The following is a 21966-nucleotide window of genomic DNA, read 5'->3' on the forward strand; positions in this document are numbered from 1 at the left end:
TTAAAGAATCATGGAAAGACTAGTCTTACTAGTCTAGAACATGATTATACTGCTGATAGAGTCCACTTGGAAGAGACAAAAACATATCAGCAATGCTTGTGATAGCATATGCTGTGCACATTGATCAGTTCTTTATAAATTTCTTGTCTTCACCCATCATACAATTACTTCAGGTTTATCTCAGTGAATAACAAATTGTGTTGCAGGAAACTAAAAGCATTTTGTTTCTTAACTGTTGTAATAGGTCCTATCCAAGACTCAGCATAGGTACCTGGAGAAGGGGATCACGCCCGTGGCTACATTTGATCATGCTCTGGGTCCATTAATACTTTGTGACTAAGTGGAACTGGGTGCACTTTGTCTTCTATGCACAAGAGATATATTTCTCTCCTCAGCTCATCTCACTACTTGAACAAGCCTTAAAAATGGAGGAATCTTCCAAATAGATCACAATCCTTTTGGAACCATCTCAGTGGATCACACCATTCAGAAGACTGCAAATGAAGAAATTCTGATTCCAGGAGGGGTTTAGTTCAGATGAGAGATTTCATTATCACTCACTGCTGAACAGTAAAATCCTTGAATGAGACAACTGAATCATGCTACAGTATAGTAATTCTAAGTTAAGATGTGAAGAACTGGAGTTCAGCAATTTAAGAAGAAGATACTGAAGCTTGCAGAACAGCTAATTTAATTCAGCAAGTACTGATCAGACACAGTCAATCTGCCAGGGGGTCAGCCAGCTATGTCAGATGTTAAGAGTTTACCATGAGGATATGCAATAAGAGAGAAAGGACAAGCTGATTTTTTAAATAATTAAGAACGCCCTTCCATGAAAAAAAAGCTTTATAGCAGAATCCCCAAACAAAAACTTAGTATTTTCAGCCATCGGTAAAAAAGAAAGTGCTTGCATTCAGGAAAGGAAAGCTGTAGCTCATATCAGACAGGAACTTGGACATGTTAATTGTGCAAATCTCTGCTTTCTGCAGTTTTAGAGAAGTGCTGACATAGGCCAAGTAGTCCTTATCCCTTGGCAGTATTAGCTGGATCATTAGGAAAAAGAAACAAAGTGGAAGCTGGGTCTTGTCTTTCAAGTGAAGAAAGCTGTAGATTGATGTAATGTTTGACTTTCAGCGAAGGCATTCATAGTGTCTCCTCTATGGAGAGGCAGCAGAGGTTCCAGCACCACCATCCATTCCCAGAACATCCCTTCAACTTAAAAGATTCAACACTGGAAATAAATCCAACATTTGTGCAGCAGTTACGAGTCTCACATTATTGATTATGCCTTTATGTTGTTCTTTAGCCACTGCTGAAATTGCGTCCAACGGGACGGTCCCAGACCCGCAGGAGCCTCTCTGATGCTCTCACAGGTGCAGGCTGTCTCTGGAGCTTGTGCAGTTTTCTGGCATGGCATTTCACCTGATGGTGATTCTGCAGGGCAAGGAAACTACAGCCTGACCACTTGCATGATTAGATTGAGGCTTGAAAAAAAATGTGAGCCACTGCCATAGCAGAAATTAAAATGTCATCTTGATGTTCCAATTAAGACTGATACTAAAAAATATCACAAGCTTTTATGCATTAAAAAACAAAAAGCTAAAGTAACTATCCAGCTTCCACCATGCCATTCCATTGTGTATGAAATACCAAGCACAGATCTGCAGATGATCCTCACAGTATGTGCTAGATCTCCCAAACTAATTGGATGTAGATATGGAAGGGTAGGTGGACCTTGTGGGTGACTGGAGTTAAAGCTGTTCGACAAGTTATGAAATGGACCCAGAGTTAATCCTGGCAATGGAATGAGTGTGTTTGCATTAATAATGGCCCTGTACAGCTGCTTAATCTGCAGCCCTTTACCGAGCAGAAGATTGCTGGATAAAAAGATCTTTTCAAGATTGATCTGAAGGAGCAAAATTAGGATACTTTAAAAAATTAAAAGCTGCCTCTGGAATGTCTAGCATACTTTAACTAATGAAAGACACTCTGCTGCTTACAGAAACTGAAACAAATAAGTAGAAACAAATAGGAACACTTTCCATTCCTTACTAATATTAAGATTTTACTTTTGAGCAATACCTATGCAAAGCTTAAAGGTTACTACATACAAATAGATTCATCATAAGACTGAGAGTTATCACAGAGTATAATTATGATTATTAAATTTACTGCATGAAGCAAAGGGTGTTGTAGACGAACAAAACAAACACAGGTTCTCCAAAGTGTTACTGAAGTTCGTCCACAACAGTGAATCAAGAGGTGAAGTTTTTGGCCTTGGGTGGGTGATTCTTGCCGCTTTTTAAGTCACAACACTCTATACACAGTTTCTCTTAACACTTGTAGACTGTTCACAGTTCTTGAACGAAATTTTGACATATATAAAAGAGATCCAGTCTTCCTCAAATAAACATTAAATTAGCGTTCCTATGTCTACCATTAAAACACATTTATCTATTTATAAGGCAAATTACAAATTTTCTAGAAAGTTGCAGGAACTTAGCCAAGATGACATATTAATAGGATACATGTTTCTGTAAAGGTTTGTCAAGAAGAAGGTAATACTGCTTTTTCCGTACTGTAAACATGACACAAGCAATTTCATTTTAGCATTATGACCTAAATAAAAGTTGTCTTACTGGATCACATCTGGAAATGTCTTTTGTGTCTTTATCTGGCTTATATGCAGGACCAAAATGGTTGGCCATTTCCTTCTCTCTCTTCAGTTTTACTCTTGAGTCCTATTATTTCAGAAATTCACACCAGAATATCATTCTTTGTTCAAAAGAAAAAGAAACTATGTTTTGTACGTTAGATGGGTATTGTATTTTAGAAATATAAGAAGTTCATGTTTTAGAAAGTTTTCTGTAGATCAGATAAGCCTGTATTGAAAAGTATGAGGAAGATACTGATGCTTCTGTATATGCTACAGTCAGTCATTTTGGTACAGAAAGAATGGGTGCTGTTTGTGAACAAATGATTGCATCTGAGAATTGTTAAAAACCAGAAAATATTCCAATGCCAAGAAAGTCACTTGCAGAGAAGTCTGTCAAGAGATTGACTAGTTCAGTGCATCAACATCTAGACCACTGACAAGGCCAGAGTTGAGAGAATAGGTCTGAACACCACAGGAGGAAGAAGGACTCCTGATCGTAAGAATTTTCACTTACATTAGTTTGATACATACCTAACCTCTATGTATTTACAGATAAGACACCAAAAAGATGATAAATTTGATGCCTGATTTTGGATGGTAGATCTCATTTACTTAATTCTGTATTCATTTTATTCAATCTAAAGCGTGTTTATTATGATGTAATGTCAATTATTTAATGATGAGATAGCATAGTTATAACTTTTGTGACTGTAGTGAAGAGGTGCACTACTCTTCACATTAATCAAACATTTTTATGGTTTGGTTTTGTTTTTAGCTGGGGTGTATACATCATTTTCTCAGACTACATGCACAGTTACCTTTATTTTAGTGAGCTCTGACATGCAACATACCCTGGGAATCTTTTAATACTAACAGGCTCAGCAAGTAGTCCATGCAGCTTTTCTCCATGATAAGAATAGCTGTGGGAAGATTGAATATTATAAAGAGGAAAAAGAAAAAACTATCTGCACTTCAAAGATTGCCTTCAGATGAAGCAGATAGAAAATCCACATAGATTACTGCAGAAGCTGTAGGTGAAATTAAAAGTTGCCATCTCCAGTATATGCATTTGCCTGAAGTATTCTCTATGTTTACATATTCTAGGGCCGAAACAGCTGTTAAGGATATGTATTGCCTTCTTTCCTTAGTCTGAAAGTGTTGGGACTTTAAACTTGAGGTCTGTTAATACTGAGATCCTTTTTACAGTCCAAAGAATTATGTGTCCAGCATGTAGCAATCTTGATTATATTCCGGTCAGGATGTGGGAAAGATGCTATTAGAAACAAAACAATCAATTCACTTAGGCAGTCCCACAAACATGCTTTATGGCATCTGCCTCCTACTCATTTCAAGTGAGGTTTTATAGTGACACATTGGTGAAGATTAGTACACAACTGCAGGCAGATGCCCATGACTGATTCAATTGTTTGCACTGACACTCACAATTGCTTTAATTGCAACTGAAGTGATACAAGTCATTGAAAAAAACAGACAAAGTCAAATCAACATTGTTCCTCAGAGATTTTATTTGTTGAAACTCAGAAATGGACAATCCACTGTTTTTTCTTGGTATGAATTCCCAGTATTTCCATTTGCTATGCCTGCAATGCTGTTAGTGATCTAACACAAGAATATTCAGAAAGCCTCTTTAAAAACAGAACTTGTACAGGAATGGCAATATATTCCAGCCTCACTTATTTAAAAGAACTTATCAAAAAAGTCATAAAAGATTACAGAACTTGTACAGGAATGGCAATATATTCCAGCCTCACTTGTTTAAAAGAATTTCTTCTCAAAAAGAGTGATTAAAAGATAAAGCAGCAAATAATTATTTGCAAATCAATGTGATCCTAAATAAAGAATAATTCTAAGTGCTAGCTTTCCTGTATGCCTCAAGCACAGTTACCATTGTTCCTTTCCTCTTTTTCTCCCATAACAGCTTAACACCATCAATGTTTCAAGCTGGTATTCCTGATGAGGATTGACCATCTTCTGCAGCCTCTGCAGAAAGAGAAAATGGATGCTTAGAATTAGGCAGTATCCAAAACGTTCCTGAGAGCAGATTACCTTGTAGCCTGTCAAGCCAGTTCTTGTGCGGTACTGAAGACTTCCTTCAGTCCGCCTACACTACTGGTGGCTCAGTCCAAAGAATTATGAGGTGATCCATGGTAGAGTTGAAGATTTAACACATTCACTCTCCACTTACAAAAGAAAAGTAATTTTTACAGACCTATTCCAAAATAGGTCTGTAAAATGGAATGGAAAATGGAAATGCCTTAGCAACATAACTTATATTCTGAAGGCATTTTAGCATAGTCATCCTGAACACTGGAAAGCTTACGTTTAAATGCTTGAGACTGTGATTATATCTAATCCTTCTATATCAGCTAAAACAAAACACCAAAACTTTAAAGGAAAGCAAAAAAACCCTGCCTGATTGCGTGTGATGTTCATTTAGGCCAGTACACAGTAAATAAAAATGCTGTTGTTCCAGTTGCAGTCCCCACTAACATCTTTCAAATGGGGCACACAAGTGGTCAGATAGCCATTGATGCAGCAAAAACCTTTAACTACATTTTGTGTTAATTTTAATAAATACAGGATATCATCTCTGCCCAATATTTGAATTTGGATTACACTTGCCAATATATTTTAGGAGAGATACCTAAATCAAAAATGTTGCACTAGAAGGTAGCTCTGAGAAATGAAAGGCAAATATTTTAAATGCTTCCAGTTACAGTACAGCACTGGAGAAGGTCAAATGCCCAAACCAAGTCTCTGTAGAGATATTTGTCAGATATGATGCTTTGAACATGAGGCACACACCAGCCTCACATGTACATAGCGAGGGAAACCTACCTTGGGTTGAGAGCAGCACAAAAGAGATCACTGCTGTGAGTCCATGCCAGAGACAACCAGGCAGTTGCATCCAAGGCCTGAGTAAGAGGGAGACCTTGGCACTGCCCTGTGCTGTACCTGGAGCTGTGACCTCCTTACAGCTGTACTAGGGAAGGGAATGCTTTTTTTTTTGCACTGGGGGCACAGCACCCTGAGACCCAGGACTGGCAAAGTGCCTGATAAAAGGCATTTCCTCTCTAATGCAGGCAGGACAGAAGAGCAATTTATTGCAACAGGCCAATGGGACAACTATTCTTGTCCTCAGTAGTTTTATTTTGGTAGCTTTTACATTCCCAACCAAGTTCAGAACCACACTGTGGAATGCAAAAAAAGCACTTCCAGGTTCAGGTGGAAACATCAGCCCCACCACAAGGAAGGACTGAAGTACTGAGAGTCCTATCAGAAACCAAGACAGCAGCTGAACCCCGATGTCCCAGGATGAACTAGGGTGAATCCCTCTTTGTACATGTGTATGTTGATCCGTACACTTTGGAGGTCTAGCACTTGAGAACAAGATCTTACCTTCTTTATTGCTTTTGTCTAAGGAACTCAAGAACCTCCTTCTGTCCTGTAGCCTCTGCCTGTAAGCAGAAACACAAGTAAGTCTTGCCATCCTGTGCACCAGGACATGCAAATACTTATTTGTGGGAAGTAAGAAGATGTTACCACAAAATAATTAAAATCCAATTTAAATTTTAATTCCTCTGACACTGGTGAGAAAATTCTGGCTCCAGCCATTTATTACTTCACAACAGCACCAGATCTGAGTTTGTAACAAATTCTAATCCAGTTTATAGTCCACAAAGCAACATTTACTTTTCCCAAATTAGTATTATCCGTCAGTGTGTGTTATTACTCATTCAGCTAGCACACCATACAGAGTACAGCACACTTACTACTTCTAGGGGACTCCTGCCATCATAACCAGGTTGCTCCAGGTCTGCACCAGCGAGGTACCAGGCATACAGCCCATCCACATCACCTTTAGCTGTAAGGCTGGAAAAAGAATAAATAATATTGGTTCTAAATCTTTCCACTTTGGTGAATTCCTGGGTCCTGTCAATTAACTCAGCAGGCAAATGCTGAACCAGAACTGGCTCAACATGGCTGCCAGGGTAGAGAGGTAAGGAACACTATTACAACAGCTTTGAATAGCTGAGCAAGCAACACAGCTTGATGAATCAGTTCCTTAAATTAATAGGGCTGTGCTATAAGTACTTACAACAGGCTAGTTTCACAGTGGGTGTGACTATGACCAAAGGGGAAAAAAAAGTCATGCAGTTTCATATTTCACAACACAATATCTCATGAAATGAGTTGGGGGGAGGGCAACAGCTAACTCAAGATGCAGCTGAGTGAGAGCACAAGCAGATAGGCCTACGATCCACAGGACTTATTTAAAAGCACTAAAAAAACCCCATAAGTTTGCATAACTGTGTTTGCTATCAGAAGTTATGACAGTAGATTTATATGATACCATCTGGACAGTAACACAGTTACATGTTTTGAGTTTTACAAGATAATTTGTAAGGTTTAAATGGGCAGCAAGCAAAAAAGAAGGCATTTTGATGATGACCTCTATCTGCCACATATAACAAGCAATAGAAAGGATCAAAATGGGTTGTATAAAAATAACCGAGTTCAAGTTTTCAGAGGAATCTACACCAGATTATTTCTTCGCACATTTGCTGGGAGTCTAATCCATAATAATTAAGGTTACTTTTTAACTTTCATTTTGGTAAAAGGGCTAACAGCCTGTTCAGATATAAAAGCATGACAGTCTGTACCAAGCTGAAGATAGGCTGAACTGATGGGGGAAGGCTGGGAGGAGAGCCTTCAGTCCTCTCAGGATACCAGCATCTGTGAGGCTTCAGACCTGAGCTTGCTGTAAGCTTGCACAATGTTTCAGCAGGACCACGCTGATAATCATCAAGTGAGGTTGAATCTCATTAGGAGAGGGGGAGCCCTCCTCAGCCTTATTAAGTTCAGAGTTTGCTTTCTTAGACAGTGCTCACTGGGGCTGAAAGGCACTGTGCTGGCAGTAGGGATGGAGGTGGTGTTGGGCTCTTGGGTATAATAACCAAGCCAGGCAGACCTGGTGAAGAGTGGAGATGGCTCAAAGATGCAAGGGGCAGACAGGTGAAGTCATGGAAGAAACCATGAAAGCCGAGCTGCAACATTCACTTCTCTGCTAGGTTGAAATCACTTCTGTTGTTGATTAGATCTCTCAAGTACCTGAAAATATGTTTTCAGGGAAGTGGAAGCCTCTAACTGCAGAAGTCTGACCAGAAAGTCTGAGAGAGGCTTTTTCTTGCAGCAGTCCAAGAGGCTGGGCATGAAAAGGGAAAGCAAATAGTCTCTGTGTTCCTCCATGCAACCCTCCAGATGACCTACAGCCAGGGCCTTTGGGGGACGGCGGAGGGGTAGTAAGAGGTTTAACAGTGCTCCAGTCTGGCATCATGAAAGGGTCAATAAGTCATTAATGAAAACTGCTATCACAAAAAACGGCCCCGCTCAGAAGCAATAAGAAAACAGAGGAATGCAAAGGAGGTCCAACAGGAAGCTCAGTGGGAGGTTGGTAAGGAAACTGCAGGAAAGAAGTATTGATAAAAAAAAAAGTGTAAGCATTAGTAAACCAAAGAAATTGCTCAGCAGCCACTTCTGGAACACATGAATTACCTTTATTTACAATAACTAGTCTCTCGCTGTTAACACTATAAGGCCACAGATTAAGGAATTATCAAAAAACAACAAAAAGCCTACCTAGAGAGTCACGAGCATCACCAACACTGGACAGGAAAGTACTCTATTTACTAAACAGAATCTCATCATTCAGTCACATACGAAGCAGAAACCCCTTTGGACAATGATCAACACTTTCAGAAATTTTACCACTGTAAGCAACAAACAAGGACTGCTGCACTTACTTGAAAATTAACTGCCTAATAGCACGTGTTCTGAAGGAGCAATTTGACCCACACTGCCATAGATCAGACCTGTGAAGTGGTCTCCTGGCATGACATTAGAGCAATCCAAACACATAGAAGTATCTTCAATTTTGCAGCAGCCATTTACTGATCAAGTGAGAACTGTATTCTATGAGGACTGTGACCCAGAGAACAAAAGGTGATGTAGCTTGTGAGAAAATTTACATACCACTCTAAATAGAAGATACGTACTATTTACCAAATTGATAATCACCACAAAACATTTTTTCCAATTCCAGAATTCCATAGTCAAGGCATACACATCTGTATTTCCTTTACACACTGTAAATGTACTTCATGTACTCAAACATATACAGAGGACTTCTCAATTTACACTATAGGGACCACTGCTTTGTATTTTTCTCAAAAGATATTTATGCCAGCAATTCCAACTACAAGTGCAACCTCTAAGCAGCAAGTCCTTCACTTTTATATCATGAAATGGAATAAAGATAACTTCAATATACACTTACCAGGATGTCTAAAACTTGCTTTGTTGATAAAGAACTACCTAACACATTTTACTAAACTCTGACTGATACTTTTTACAGCAGATAATCCCAGGCGTGCTGCCTATCATACTCTCACATTCAGAAAAAATTATGTATGCATTTCACAATTTCAGCACAGCTAATGCAGCCATGATGATTACAGAGCTGAGATATGAGGCATTGTGACAGTGCAATTACCCTCTCTGATTCTGCTCCTCACACCGTGTCAGCATCAAACTGCAGATTAAGGGGTGGTCTGTTACTGTCAAGGTTCCAGGAGTGAAGCTGATCAGTTTTCAGAGGGTTTATAAGGATAAGGGCCAATGCAGTTCTAGATATGGGAAATAATAAATACAGTGAAATGCCACCTTGGGGTTCCCTCCTGCCTCCTCAGGTTCTAGGATTTCATCTTTCCCAAGGACAAAAAGCTGTGATTTTCAGCAATTCTCCTTTATTAGTGTCAATATGAAGTGATTAGGAAATACTTTCTTTTCTTTGGGTGTATCATCACCCTGACAGAAGAGAATTTTTTTTAAGATGAAAATCCTTGAAAAAGAAGTTAAAAGTTCAGCACAAGGCATGGCTTGCCCTATTTTGAACACATTTGGGAGTACTGCTCTTAGCTAGTATCTCCACATATCTCTCATTTGAGACAGATAGATTTCTTTGACAACAGGCATTAGAAACTTGGTCCTAATTCCTGCAGAGGCATATTTATCCTTCTTTCCACAGTCTTACCCTTCAAATTTATGTCAAATTGAAGAGGTATCTTATTCTGAAAGGTGCTGATTTGAAAGGTGACATCCTTATATATAATTTTATGCAATCTAAGAATATGAAGGAAAAAGATTGTTTGGTTTTATGCCCCTGTTTAATTTTTTATACTACAGACTTGAACAGTGTGTCTCAATTCTATACAAGCTTTTTCCCTTTAAAAAACAAACACTAAGCAACTGTTTAGCAACTCTAAAACTCCACCAGCTTTCAGAATAAGTCTGAATGTTCCAATTTATCTCATCATGGTTTGGTTTTGCAGAGAGATGACAATACTACTGCAACATGAGAAGATATTCTGACATTTTTAATAGATTACTAACACTGAGATCTCATTTCGAAACAAAGCCATGAACCAGATACCAAACATCAATCAAGTGATTCTAAAACCAGACAAACACCTCTCACTGAAAAAAAAGACACCAGCAAATGAAACCATGAAAGAATTAATAACTAGATCATGTTGGCTGCACCTAAGTACGTCTCCTCTTCCTACACAAGAGTTCCCACTGATACTGTCCAACTCTTAGTTCTGGCTGGTACTCCTTTCTCTCTCAAACATCACCAATGCCAAAGGAACACATTTATTTTTATCTCTGCAATCTTCCAACTGAACTATTCTATTCTATTCTATTATAAAATCGTGAGTCTAAACAGAAGGAAGCTGAGAAGACACAAAATCACTGTTGGTCTTCTGTGAAAGTCAGTTTGATTGAGGAGTGCTCAGTAACAAAGTGGAAAAACATTTTTATAGTTTCTGATTCAGACAAAACTGTAGGGACAAAAAGTTAAGTTAGCTAAGTGCAGGAACCCACAGCTTATCAGAAAGAAAGTAACTTTTTCCTTCTAAACACCAAGAAGCTGAAATATTGCCTTGGTGACATATTCAGACTGGTAAAAATTGCCGATTAGGGCACATTACAAGATAGAAGAGATGTAGGAAAACAGTTCAAATCAGACAGGGGAAAGATGTTATAAACAGTTTGTTCTTTAAGTAGCCTGACCATGTGAACATGTTGACTGTCATGAAGGTGCAAGCACCTGCAAAGAAAGGGCTTAAGGAGGTAAGAGGTAGGAGAGAGGTGAGCCTGAGCATGTGGGAAAAATGAGTGTATCAGTAAGGTCATCTGAGGATATTGCAGAAGTATCAGAGACATTTTGTTAAGAGAACACCAGTATCTCAGATTTAATTACTTTTAGGCATCTGAATCAAGTTATGTGGAAAAAGTCCATTTTGGTGGACACGACTATGCCAGGCTCTCTAAAAGAGTAAGAGCAAAGGAAGCACTTAAGTTCTGCAGGAGTGGTGTAGGGAAGAGAGACTGTTCATAGACTGCCTCTAAGCCTGATCAGTGCCTGGCTGTGCTCCCGGTACAAGCCATGTGGTGATGCCTGTCCATGGACATGCCTCTGGCCATGGCCACTACTCCAGCTGCCAACCAGGAAAGAACCACAGCCCTAGCTCCTGATGCACACCAATGTGGGAGAGTCTTTTCCTCTCTCATCCTGAGTATGGCACTCTGTGCTGAGTCCTCATTCAGCCTCTGCACATGTGCACTCCCACCCTCTGTTTGGAAGAGTTACATTATTTTATACTAAACTTACCACAACCAATGCAAGTTCAAAATATCTGTAGTGTTGATTACCAAAATATCAGCTTTGAAGAACAGGAGATTGTACGATGTTCCCTAAATGCTGTAAGAAACTCTAGCAGAACCACGCTTTGTTTAAAGTACCCTTTTTCTCTTCCTTTTCTTTTTGGATGTATACTGCCAGGTCAGCTAGCCAAACTGGTTCTGCATGTGGCATCAGGTCCAAGTAAGGTGCCAATTTATTTGCAGAGGAATATCATTCCCTAAACCACTCCTCTCGCCTTTTGGCAGATGGAAACTACACAAACCAAGGGTTTAGTTCTGTGCTATCACTTGCAGTGCTCTGGTAAGTGCATATTTTAACTTCCTGGTAAAAGGCCTATTACCCAGTCTCCTCTGAGCATGTTATGACAATGGACACACTCCAGCTAGTGTTTCTTAATTCCAGGATTACTCAAAGGACAGAGTCCAGTCTCCACATAGAATGTACATAAGCTTTACCTTGACCTTGTGTTGTAGACATTATACAGCACTGGCTGCTCCCTGCAAATCTCATGGTTTCCTGCCAAGTCTCGATACAAAGGCCAGTACTGTGGGGGATTTGTTTTTGTTTCAAAAATAGAAGAAGAAATGAAGTAAAAACTGTATTTTAGGAAATAAGTGAAACTTTCTCATGATTTTCAGAGTAATTTGTAATTCCGAACAAGTACTGGAAAAAATTGAATCTAACATATATTTGTTTTTATAATACATATACACATTGTTATATATTAAAAGCAACTTTAACAGAGAATTAAATCATCTTAAAATTAAATACAGTGACAGTGAGCAGTTGTTCACAAGTTTTGGGATTAAATCTATTTGTCCATTTGATTTAGTTATTTTTAAGAACAGTATTATATACAAGTTAGAACAGAAGCCGCTCTCATAGAAGTGAAAAGTAGATTTTAAGGCAATAGCACTGTGTGCAGCTTTATTTTTAAACAGAGATGTTATTAAGTCACACCTTAAATAGCTTCCTTCTCACCCTTCCTCAGCAAAACACCCTGGAAAAAATGGGGTATATATTTGCTTTCAGTTCACTGATATTCACAATACTCTACTTTGGAGGTCTCTTGAGTTACCAGTGCTTTCACACAGAGTCAAGTCTTAATTTCATCACCTCACTTTGCTTCTTTATTATTTGTCCAGCAGAGAAATAGCCACCTCATGTGCCAGGGACCCAACTTTTCTTGAAAGTTCTCCATTCAGGAGTCTGCTCTGAAAAAACATCCCACTCCATCCCAGTTTTCGGGCCACCTCACCTTGTATCACATTTACCTGCAGAGTGTTGTTCCGATGTTCTCCAAGTCCTGGCTTGAAAGGTGTGCTCCCGTTTCCCGCAACAAATTAATCACTTGTATGTGCCTTTATGAGAGAAATAGAAGAAACAGAGAAAGTATCTTGATTGGTAGGTTTTTTCCACCTAAATTCAGCATTGCCATATACACAAAGAGTCAGCTAAAGGTCTTACATCATATTTTTCACAATTACAGAACCAATGAATCTTCTCCAAGGTGACAGAAGTAGTAAACAGAGCTTCCCTCCCTCTCAAAATTCATTCATATACCAAGCTCATGGAAGTGTTAAGTTCAGCTCCAAAAACTTAAAGGGATGCATATTCTTCTCTTTTAAGAATTCTTAGTATCTTTACCTTAGTGGTAGCTTAATTTAACAGTAGAAGTATTAGTGATTGAAACACATGCAAGTAGTGAAAATACTTATTGCAGAGCATCATTCCTGTATTTTAAAGAATACATTGCCCATATATATTGATTTTCAATAAAACATGTGTATTGCAGATAAACAATGAATCTTTACATTAATGTGGAAGCTAATCAGGTTTTTAGGGCTTCGATGGTAAGTATTCCTACGAACTTCCATCAAAAGCTCATCTTATTCTAACCCACTCCTCCCAATGCCTTTATTAATTATTTCCACCTGGAGGGTTTAGGAGGTCTTCCTTGTCCTTTCCTTTGAGATAAAGGGAGAAATAGCACTACCAGCCAATGCCTACACCTTAGTCAGATGCTTGAGAAATTCTGTGGGAAAGGTTGCTCTCTAAAGGTACTGTTGTGGGTAGAAAATAACATGACAGATGTAAAAATGTGTAAAATACTTTTTTCGTAAGTAACCTAGTGAAAGATTTAGAACTAGGTTTGAAAAGGACGCGACAGAGTGTTTCTCTGCTAAACAACTGATGTAGCTTATAAGTAAAATCACAGGGCTTTTTCCTCCAGAAAGAGCATGATGACCCAGTAGATCAGGAATAGTTTCATAGTTCCTAATTTAAGTAAGTTGCTACACTATAATACTTCAAAAGAAAGAGGTGGGCTTATCATTTAATAGGAAATATAGGAGCTTTTCCAACCCATTAGCTAAAAGCTCGCCTGTAGTAATTAAAAATAAAAAATAAGCTCACACACAATTTCTGCTTAATTACTTCCATTTTCTTGGTGATAACCATGAGCCTTTTCATTTTTGAACTGGATTAAACTGCCTATCTAATCCTGCTGCCTCCTTTTAGGAAACTCCATCTTCAATTAGAAGATCCCTTGCAGTTATCCATATAAAGCCTATGTAAGCTTGCATGTTTCACAGAAGATCTTTAGTTTATAAACTAACCAGAGAGTAATTTTGCTTTTCCAAACATATGTTATTGAACGTAGCAGACAATTATTTTTAAATTGTGCTTTGTTTCAATTGACAGCCAAAAAAAATTTAAAAATCTTCCTCTGTTTCATAGCAAAGCATTGCTGGAACAGCACATGCTTCAAGTTTGCTCAGTTATCTAAAATATTTTCTCAGGTGGGTGCCTTACGACATGGCCAGTCAACTATCTACAAGCATCTCCTTAAGCCAGCAAATAATGGCATGGTTTCCTATTTTTCAGTGTGTGGTGAAGAACAAATTCTACATGTATGGGCTTTTTAATTCTTAGTCTTAAGCAAAACAGTAATTAGCTGAAATGAAATTTGACCTAAAATATATTAAAGTAGAACATGTCTGTTCACTCAAGCTCTCATTGGGTACTACTGAACTGAACATGGGGAGTGTCTGTTTACTCTCCAACAACTGCCATAGAGTGTTTATCATTTCCCACCTTATATGGGAAATCACAACATGAAAACAGCACTTTTTAAAATAAAAGCTGTTATGGGACAGCAGTAGAAGATAAAAGGCAGCAAAGCATATAATGTTGTGTGGTATCTTCCCTTGGTGTGTCCCCCCTATGAGGTTCTGTATCTCTGGATTTCAGTGAAAAGCCAGGTTTTCTCTTCCTCTTATAGCTATTTAGTCCTCACTGGAAGTAAAATTCCCTCCAGAAAGCATTTCATATTATATTTAGACCACATAACCAGTACTAATCTAAGTGACTATAAATCTTTGGTGCAGACAGATTTGGGAGCATTTACCCTGCTTGTTTAATACAGCAAGTTTAAATAAGGAAAAAGAAAAGTGACTTGAAATAAAATAAATCTTTAAACATTGAAACTAACATTGTTAGCTAACAATAAATGCTTACAATAAAGTATTTCTAGATAGAAATACAATGTCCCATTGACTGGAAGTCATTCAGAATTATGTTTATTGGTATGGTGGGAAGAAGAGGAAGTGTTTTGCACTACTGCTTGTTAGAGAAAGTGTCCAGAAGAGGTAAAGAATAGGGACAAACAGTAATGCACAACTTAAAAGTGTTAAATTTAGTACTGTGTCTTTGAAGTGCAGATCTGTCCAAGAAAGCAAACAGACCACCTCTCACATTCCCATCACTCAACATGAAAACTATGCAGGAGGTGAGTTGCACTACAGCTTGTTCCTACTTGCACCCAAACACTATCTGCATTTTGAAGAATCTTAAGCCTTATCTACAGCACCACTTCTGCTGTCTTGTACCTACCACAAGGGCATTATTCATATTTCAAGAGGCTGGCTGTGAATTTTCTGATACTGTTATGTCTTAGGCACATGAGAGATATTTGTCTTTAGAAATTGTTTCTTTAAGTGCTGCTCTCCTATAGCATTACAACAGCCTCACAAGGGTCACAGTTTAGCTGATCTGAAGTTCAGGTCATGTCATGAACCATGAACTTCTTGGGAACAACTCAAAGGCAATCCCTGTTCCAAGGTGACAGCACAAAACCAAGAGCAGAGGAATTGCTGGACAATGAAAGTTCACGGTGTAGAGGGAATGCCAACATCACTCTGTCAGCCTGGGGTGCACGGCTGCATGTCCAGTCTAGCTCCCCCTGGCACCAAACTATGGTTCTTGGTCAGACACAGGCTATTGATACAATGCTATTCTGCACATGTTACTTTAGTTGGCCTTTTGATAGTACTACCACTGTCATCATCCCTCTCTAAAGGAAAAAACAAATAGAGAAAAGATGTTTCTAGTGTCTCCTCTCTGCTAGGTTCCATTATTGATAACAGTGGGCATAAAAACTGCAATGTATACTCTTTCTTAAGGTATTAATAACAAAATATATGATTTGCTGCAGTCTTGAACACTTAGTGCTATGAGTGAAGTTTGAGTTCCAGGTAAAGAAATCTGAACCCTTACCAGTTTGTGAGGGCTCTAGATTGACAGCAATCAAGGTTCTGTACAGTATGTATCATCTCAGGCCCTCACTTGGCAGACACATATTAAGGCGAATCAACTTCAAAAGGGATGAATCATACATGTGAAATTAACACACATGTGAGAGTTTGCAGCATTGGGGCCTTAGGGTGCACACCTTCCACCAACTCTCTTTAACAAAATGCAGGTGTAATGTATATCCAAACTTGACTGGCTTCATTCTTTTTCATGCTTGCTCCCCATGCAACCGGAATGGTTATGGCAGGATCAGCTTGGTTTCACTGGTTCACTTTTCTCCATGGTATCACTGGGAATTTAGGCTCAGGGACAGGCTTCAGTGTACTTCTGGAGTCAGTGGTGGTTAGATTTTCACTCTGCCTTAGATTTCCTGAAGTAATGTAAATGTAACCTTGCAAAATATCAAGCATTTAAATTCATATTTACGTGGGAGGTAATTTTACTGCCTCTAATCTGATGTTCTCACAGCACTGTATGAACAACTCCCCATTTTCAACCTTTTACCACTGCTCTACACGTAAATGGAAGTGCTTTTACTACTTAAAATATACGCCATTTTTATTCAAGACATTTTCCTGCTTGGAGAGTTTCTCTTATTAAAAAAGTATTATTCTATTGTTTTGAAAATGAATTATCCCTTGAGGGCGCTGTAGGAAATTAAAGGAATGCTACTTATTTTGATATGTCAAGCAACTGGCCTAAATTCAGAGTGTTCTGTTTAGCTTCATGCATAAAGTGAATAAGACTACAAGCAAATTGCAGAGTTACAAATGAAAAAGCGGAAAAGCAGTAGTTTATTTCTTATTTAGAAAGAAACAAAGAAAGAGTCACTTAAAGCAAAAAAATTTTAAGAGACTGTCATTGACATAGATCAAGTTGTTGGTGTATCAGCTGACAGTGCTATGTTAAGAAGCTTTTAAGAAGAGACATAACTCCTGATCATTACAAATTATTAAGTGGAAAAAAGAAATCAGTCATCTTTATATAGGTTTGCATGCTGAATAAAAGGCAAGCCACTGAGAAATGTAACATAAAAGACTGGAAGAAAGCTATTTTTAAGATGAGTGGATCCTGTATTGCAGTTAAATGCCAATTAAACAAATACTAATTCTCAGAAAATGGGATTAAGCTGATGCAATATTCAGTAAAATTGAGAAAGTTACAATATTAAACAGCTTAAAGCATTGACTACTCATTAACATCAGTTTTCCCCCTTCCCTCTCTGCCACTTTGTATGCTGCATCAGGATAATCTCTCCACTTTCAGCTTGAAACTGTTTAATAAATGGAATTTAAATATTTCTGTAGCAGAAATCTTTTTAGTGGGTATCTAATTACACACATATACAGCTGTCTGCTCTTTAGCATTCTCCTTTATATGCTTACCAGTGTGAAATGCAGTGTGAGTACACAGCAGATCATAAATACACATTTATGAGATTAGTTCTAAGTCAACTCTTCCTCTCATTCCAACAGTAGAAACAAAAAGAGAAACTGAAAATGGTTATGGTGCAGTTTCCTTTTACAACTCCCTGCATCAAAATGGGTGTGCAGTTTTAAAGAGCTTAAGAGTCATAGTAGGAGTCTAATATAGGAGTGGCAAAGCTAAGGAATCCAAACAACAAGCTCATGTGAAATTCCTCAGGCGGTAGATGGGTGCGGTAAAAAAAGTAGGTGCCTGATTTGCAGGAACATCTAATAGTATCTAATGCTTTAGCATTTTCTCACATTGGACCAGAGCCACCTGTATTCAGCTGCAAGGTTATTTGTTTGATTTGCTGTTGGGCTTGTTTTTGCTTTAAGACTTTAAGGGTTTTCCAGTGAAGGGCTTATATATTCATGAGGTAAAGCAACAACTACAAAGCGGTAAGGGACCATGAAGTAGGTATGGCAATAGCATAGTGTGGCCATGCAGGACTTCAAGTCCTACATTAATAGAGCCCTTTAAGTTTTCTACACCTGAGTTTTGAGACAGAAGAAGCCTTCAAGTTACTCCTGCAGCCAGTGGTAATCCTGGCCTGTCAGACCTCCCAGGAAGGTAACTCCAGCTTGACAAACCAGGTGAACCTGTCAACATTAGAAAGCTGTAGGAATATTTGGGGACATTCATCCATGAAGACCATAAAAATTCAATCATTCCAAGCTCCTCTACAGAAAAAAAAGACTTCTCAGCTGCCACGATACAGTGTGAATATGAGATAAGGAGCTGAAAGTGGATCAAAGAACCAAGGAGAGATTATGTTATGCAGCTTCTAACACGTTAGAAGACCAATGGCTCTATGAATCCCCAGGCTATACAAACTGTTTTAAAATTAAATTTTGATTACTGATAACTATTATACTCTGGCTATGGCCATTCCTTAGGACTATACAACATGGAACAGACTGGTAAATCACAAGTCCATGGCTACCATTCCAGAACTGCTGACACTCCTAACAGCAGGAAGAGGAAATCCACAAAGCAGGCAGGGCCATGCAGCCATCCCATATAATTATGAGTGGGTGGAAGGAAAAATCAAAAAACCAGTCATCCAGCAAGAGAGTCAGGAAAGCACTGGTGGAAGGGAAAGATTAAAACATGTCAACCTACCGGTATACTTTGTGCCAATTGAAACAGTCTGGTCTTGATGAGAAAGGGAAGGGTAGAAAGAAAACAGACAGCCCATGGTCCCGCACTCTCACTTCTGACAGTCAAAAGGAGGGATCAGTTTGACTCTGTTTTATAAGGAAGCCTCAGAATAAAGAGCGGAGCCCTGAAATTATGGACAAAGTCTTGGCAGGAAGACAGCAATAGGTTATCTTATGCTAAAATTTTGCATGCATACCAAGCAGTTTGCTTTCATTTCATATTATTTTAAAAAAACTTTTCATTTAGGCTAGTCACAGCCTTTGAAATAAAGCTGGATGTGTTATTTTAACTGCTGTCATTTACACACGACTGCTGAGACAAAATAAGAGCAAGACACATGAATGGACTTGAAATTCAAAATGATAGAAAGTCTATACATTTTACATAGACTGGTATATATAAATTGTTACCTGAACTTGATGGCATTCATCAGTGGGGTAGATCCATATCTGTCTCGAGCATAAACAGTCGCACCAGACGTCAACAAATACTCAACTAATGGTAAATGCCCTTCAGAGGCTGCAATATGAAGTGGAGTTCGGCCATCATAGTCTCCACAGCTCAAGTTTCCACCCTATGAAAGGACATATCCTTCACATGCTAAAAAGATAATGGCTGCACATTAAGTTGTTGCACACGTCACACAGTAGCTGCATACTTCACATTTTAATTCTGCCACCAAATTGTTAGCTTGTCAAACTTAATTTTGTAGGATTGTTTCAGTGCCAATAAAGATATTTATTCCAGCTTCTGCATGTTTCCCCCTCAGATATGCTCTTTGTTTCAGTATGCCATACAGCAGCTTTGTGTCTACAGACTGCTAGTTTTACTTGTCTTAGTTTATTCTTACTTTTGAGATATATTTATCCTTTCTCAAGGCCCACTACCAAAGTCTCAAGAGTAGGGTGAACCAAGGCAAAGAGAGAAATAAAAGATAAGACAGGGAAATACCTGTTTCTTTTTCCAGATATAACCCAAGTCAGAGATATGGGGAGAGCCAGAAATCCTGAATTAGCACTGCACTGTGTTTTGCTTAAATATAATTTTCCAGTTCTTTTTTTTTTAATTTTGACAGATTTACATCCAAAAGCTGGATACTATGAATATTCATAAAGAAAGTTAAGTGAAAAGAAAGTAGCACAAACCATTTTAAAATGATCCAAAGTTAGCAGATAAGAACATGCATTTTAATCTACCTCTATTTTCACAGTTCAAAAGAAAATATAAACAGCTGAAAAACAAAGAGGGGAAAGAACACACCAGTCTTGAAAAGCAAAGACCTTGTAACAGTCAAAGCACCTTGAATCTAAGATCTAGGTAGCCAATTCCAGTGAGCATAGCTTCCTCCCTACAGTTACAGCTCTACTTAAAAATTAGTGTTTTGTACAAACTGTTAATTTTACATTACCATTTCTGCTATGGCTCTTAGTGCATCTCTGTCACCCAGTTTAGCTGCAGCACAAGCCAAAGTTGGAATTAATGCATCTCTTACGGCTTCTAATTCCTGAGAAACAAATAAAATTGAACATTTATTATCAGATTTGCCTTTAGTGGGATTGATAACCAAGTCATAAAAACACTGCCCTTGCTTTCATGTAAAGTTTCCAAATTAGTCATTTGGGTATTTAAAAATGATATAACTTAGTTCTTGGAAGGAAAGAAGTCTCATGTTTATTTTACGTTTTGTTAGTCTCATGTCCATAAGATTTATATTCCTCCCTGGCAACACGACAAGTACCTGATATCTATGTGTACCATTTAAGGTGCACACACTAATTACCATCTCTCTACTGCCATAGCTACACATCAGTGCAGTAAGAGAAACAGTGCTGGTGAGAGTTGGAAAAGGCCATATAGTCCAGTCTCCTCAAGTCTGGATCAACTTTGTTCCTATGATTCCTCAAATACTTGTGTAATGTGTACTTGCAAACCCACACCGATAAGCACCCTAGGCTCCCGGAATGTCCTCCCATTTCTCATGCTCACTAAAGAACCATACATTTTCATTAGTTTATAAAAATCCCATCTTTCCTGAAACCAAATAAAGAGAAAAGTGAGTATTTGTACAACCAATACTGCATTTTCTAATTTTCCAATTGGGAGGGACTAATACTAAGCACCACAAGTGTCTCTACACTTCTGTAGTGCTTCCTTAATATCATGCAATAATACAATTCTTCTATGACTGCGTGTACAGTTAAGCTGTTTTACCCATTATTATTTGGATGGCTCCAAACTGTCAATACATTTGACCACAAAAATAAAAAACACTTCTTCATATCACAGATACCCAGAATTACAGCATCTGTCTGAGGCTTGTTATTGCAACCAGCAAGCCAGGAAAATAAACCCAAGATGGTGCTACAAAGAAGGGGGGAGGAAAGTTAGTATGTTTTTAATTAAAAACATTTTAGTGTCATTGTGTCCTTTCTCCCTAACCCAACTGGTTAGCTGGGACACTCAGAACTAAAGAAAATAATATAAAAAGCTACAGTATTCCACTTTTCTTTCAGCTTTGCTGTTCATCTTTAATCTGGGTTCATTTAACTGATTTGCAGCTTTACATGATATCAATTCTAAATACTTAACTATGTACCTCCTTGCTGCTGATACTTAGAGATTTGGCAATCACTTGAATAAACGTGCTATCTCTCAGAGATATCTTGGCTCCTGTGGGTACAACAGTCATTTCTCCTCTTAGATTCTCACTCAGCATCTGAAAAGCAAGCAATCAAACCCTTTGTTAGCAGAGGAAAAATATGGTGGTAGTCTAATGAAAAACCTTAGGATCAAGTTAGAAAATTGTTTGCAGGAATTATGGAAAGTAATTAAATGCAGACAAAAGATTAAAGAAATAGTTACTGTCCCATGAAGATTGCACGTTTAGAAAGACAAAGGAGGGAGAGAGACAGGGAAACAAAACTTTCTTCCAAAGCAAAGAAACCAAAATAAGCACATAACAAAACACCCCCATTTTCAGAGCATGCAGACAAAAATTCCCTAGTGGGGTAAGCTGCAGCCTACTTAAAAACACAAAGATAGTGAGTAATGAGCAGAGTGAGGCTTGAAGACCAGAATATTCTGAAATGCTGCCTTTTGCCAGCATTCACAAACCTCAGGACTCCGACACACTCTGTGTACACAGGCCTCAAAACAAAGCCCAGTGCTGTCTGTGGACAGTCGTGTATTTCCATGGGTTTCCAAACTGCCCCATTAGCCCTGATTTTGTTAAAATTTGGCCACAGATCCAGCTCTGAATGCAGAGGGTCTACAGTAGTACTAGTCATTCAGTATCCAAACA

The 21966-nt window shown here is 38.4% G+C and overlaps 1 protein-coding gene across 2 annotated transcripts in view; it reads right to left on the bottom strand.

The window, feature by feature from the left end:
- Window positions 1-4160: 4160 nt before the first annotated feature.
- ASPG (asparaginase) overlaps window positions 4161-21966 on the bottom strand; it is a 46155-nt gene continuing 28349 nt past the window's right edge. The window contains exons 10-16 of one of the 2 annotated variants that reach the window (XM_071557414.1): window positions 21262-21381; window positions 20074-20169; window positions 19076-19239; window positions 12719-12805; window positions 6451-6550; window positions 6077-6135; window positions 4161-4657 (exon numbers count right to left, since the gene is read on the bottom strand). In XM_071557414.1, coding sequence (XP_071413515.1) covers window positions 6082-6135; window positions 6451-6550; window positions 12719-12805; window positions 19076-19239; window positions 20074-20169; window positions 21262-21381 — 621 coding nt within the window. In that variant the 3' untranslated portion in view covers window positions 4161-4657; window positions 6077-6081. Of the gene's footprint in view, window positions 4658-6076; window positions 6136-6450; window positions 6551-12718; window positions 12806-18626; window positions 18790-19075; window positions 19240-20073; window positions 20170-21261; window positions 21382-21966 lie in introns of those variants that run through there. The other variant, XR_011697984.1, reaches the window with a different exon arrangement.

The sequence above is a fragment of the Pithys albifrons genome, chromosome 6 (assembly GCF_047495875.1).
Source record: "Pithys albifrons albifrons isolate INPA30051 chromosome 6, PitAlb_v1, whole genome shotgun sequence".
NCBI lineage: Eukaryota > Metazoa > Chordata > Aves > Passeriformes > Thamnophilidae > Pithys > Pithys albifrons.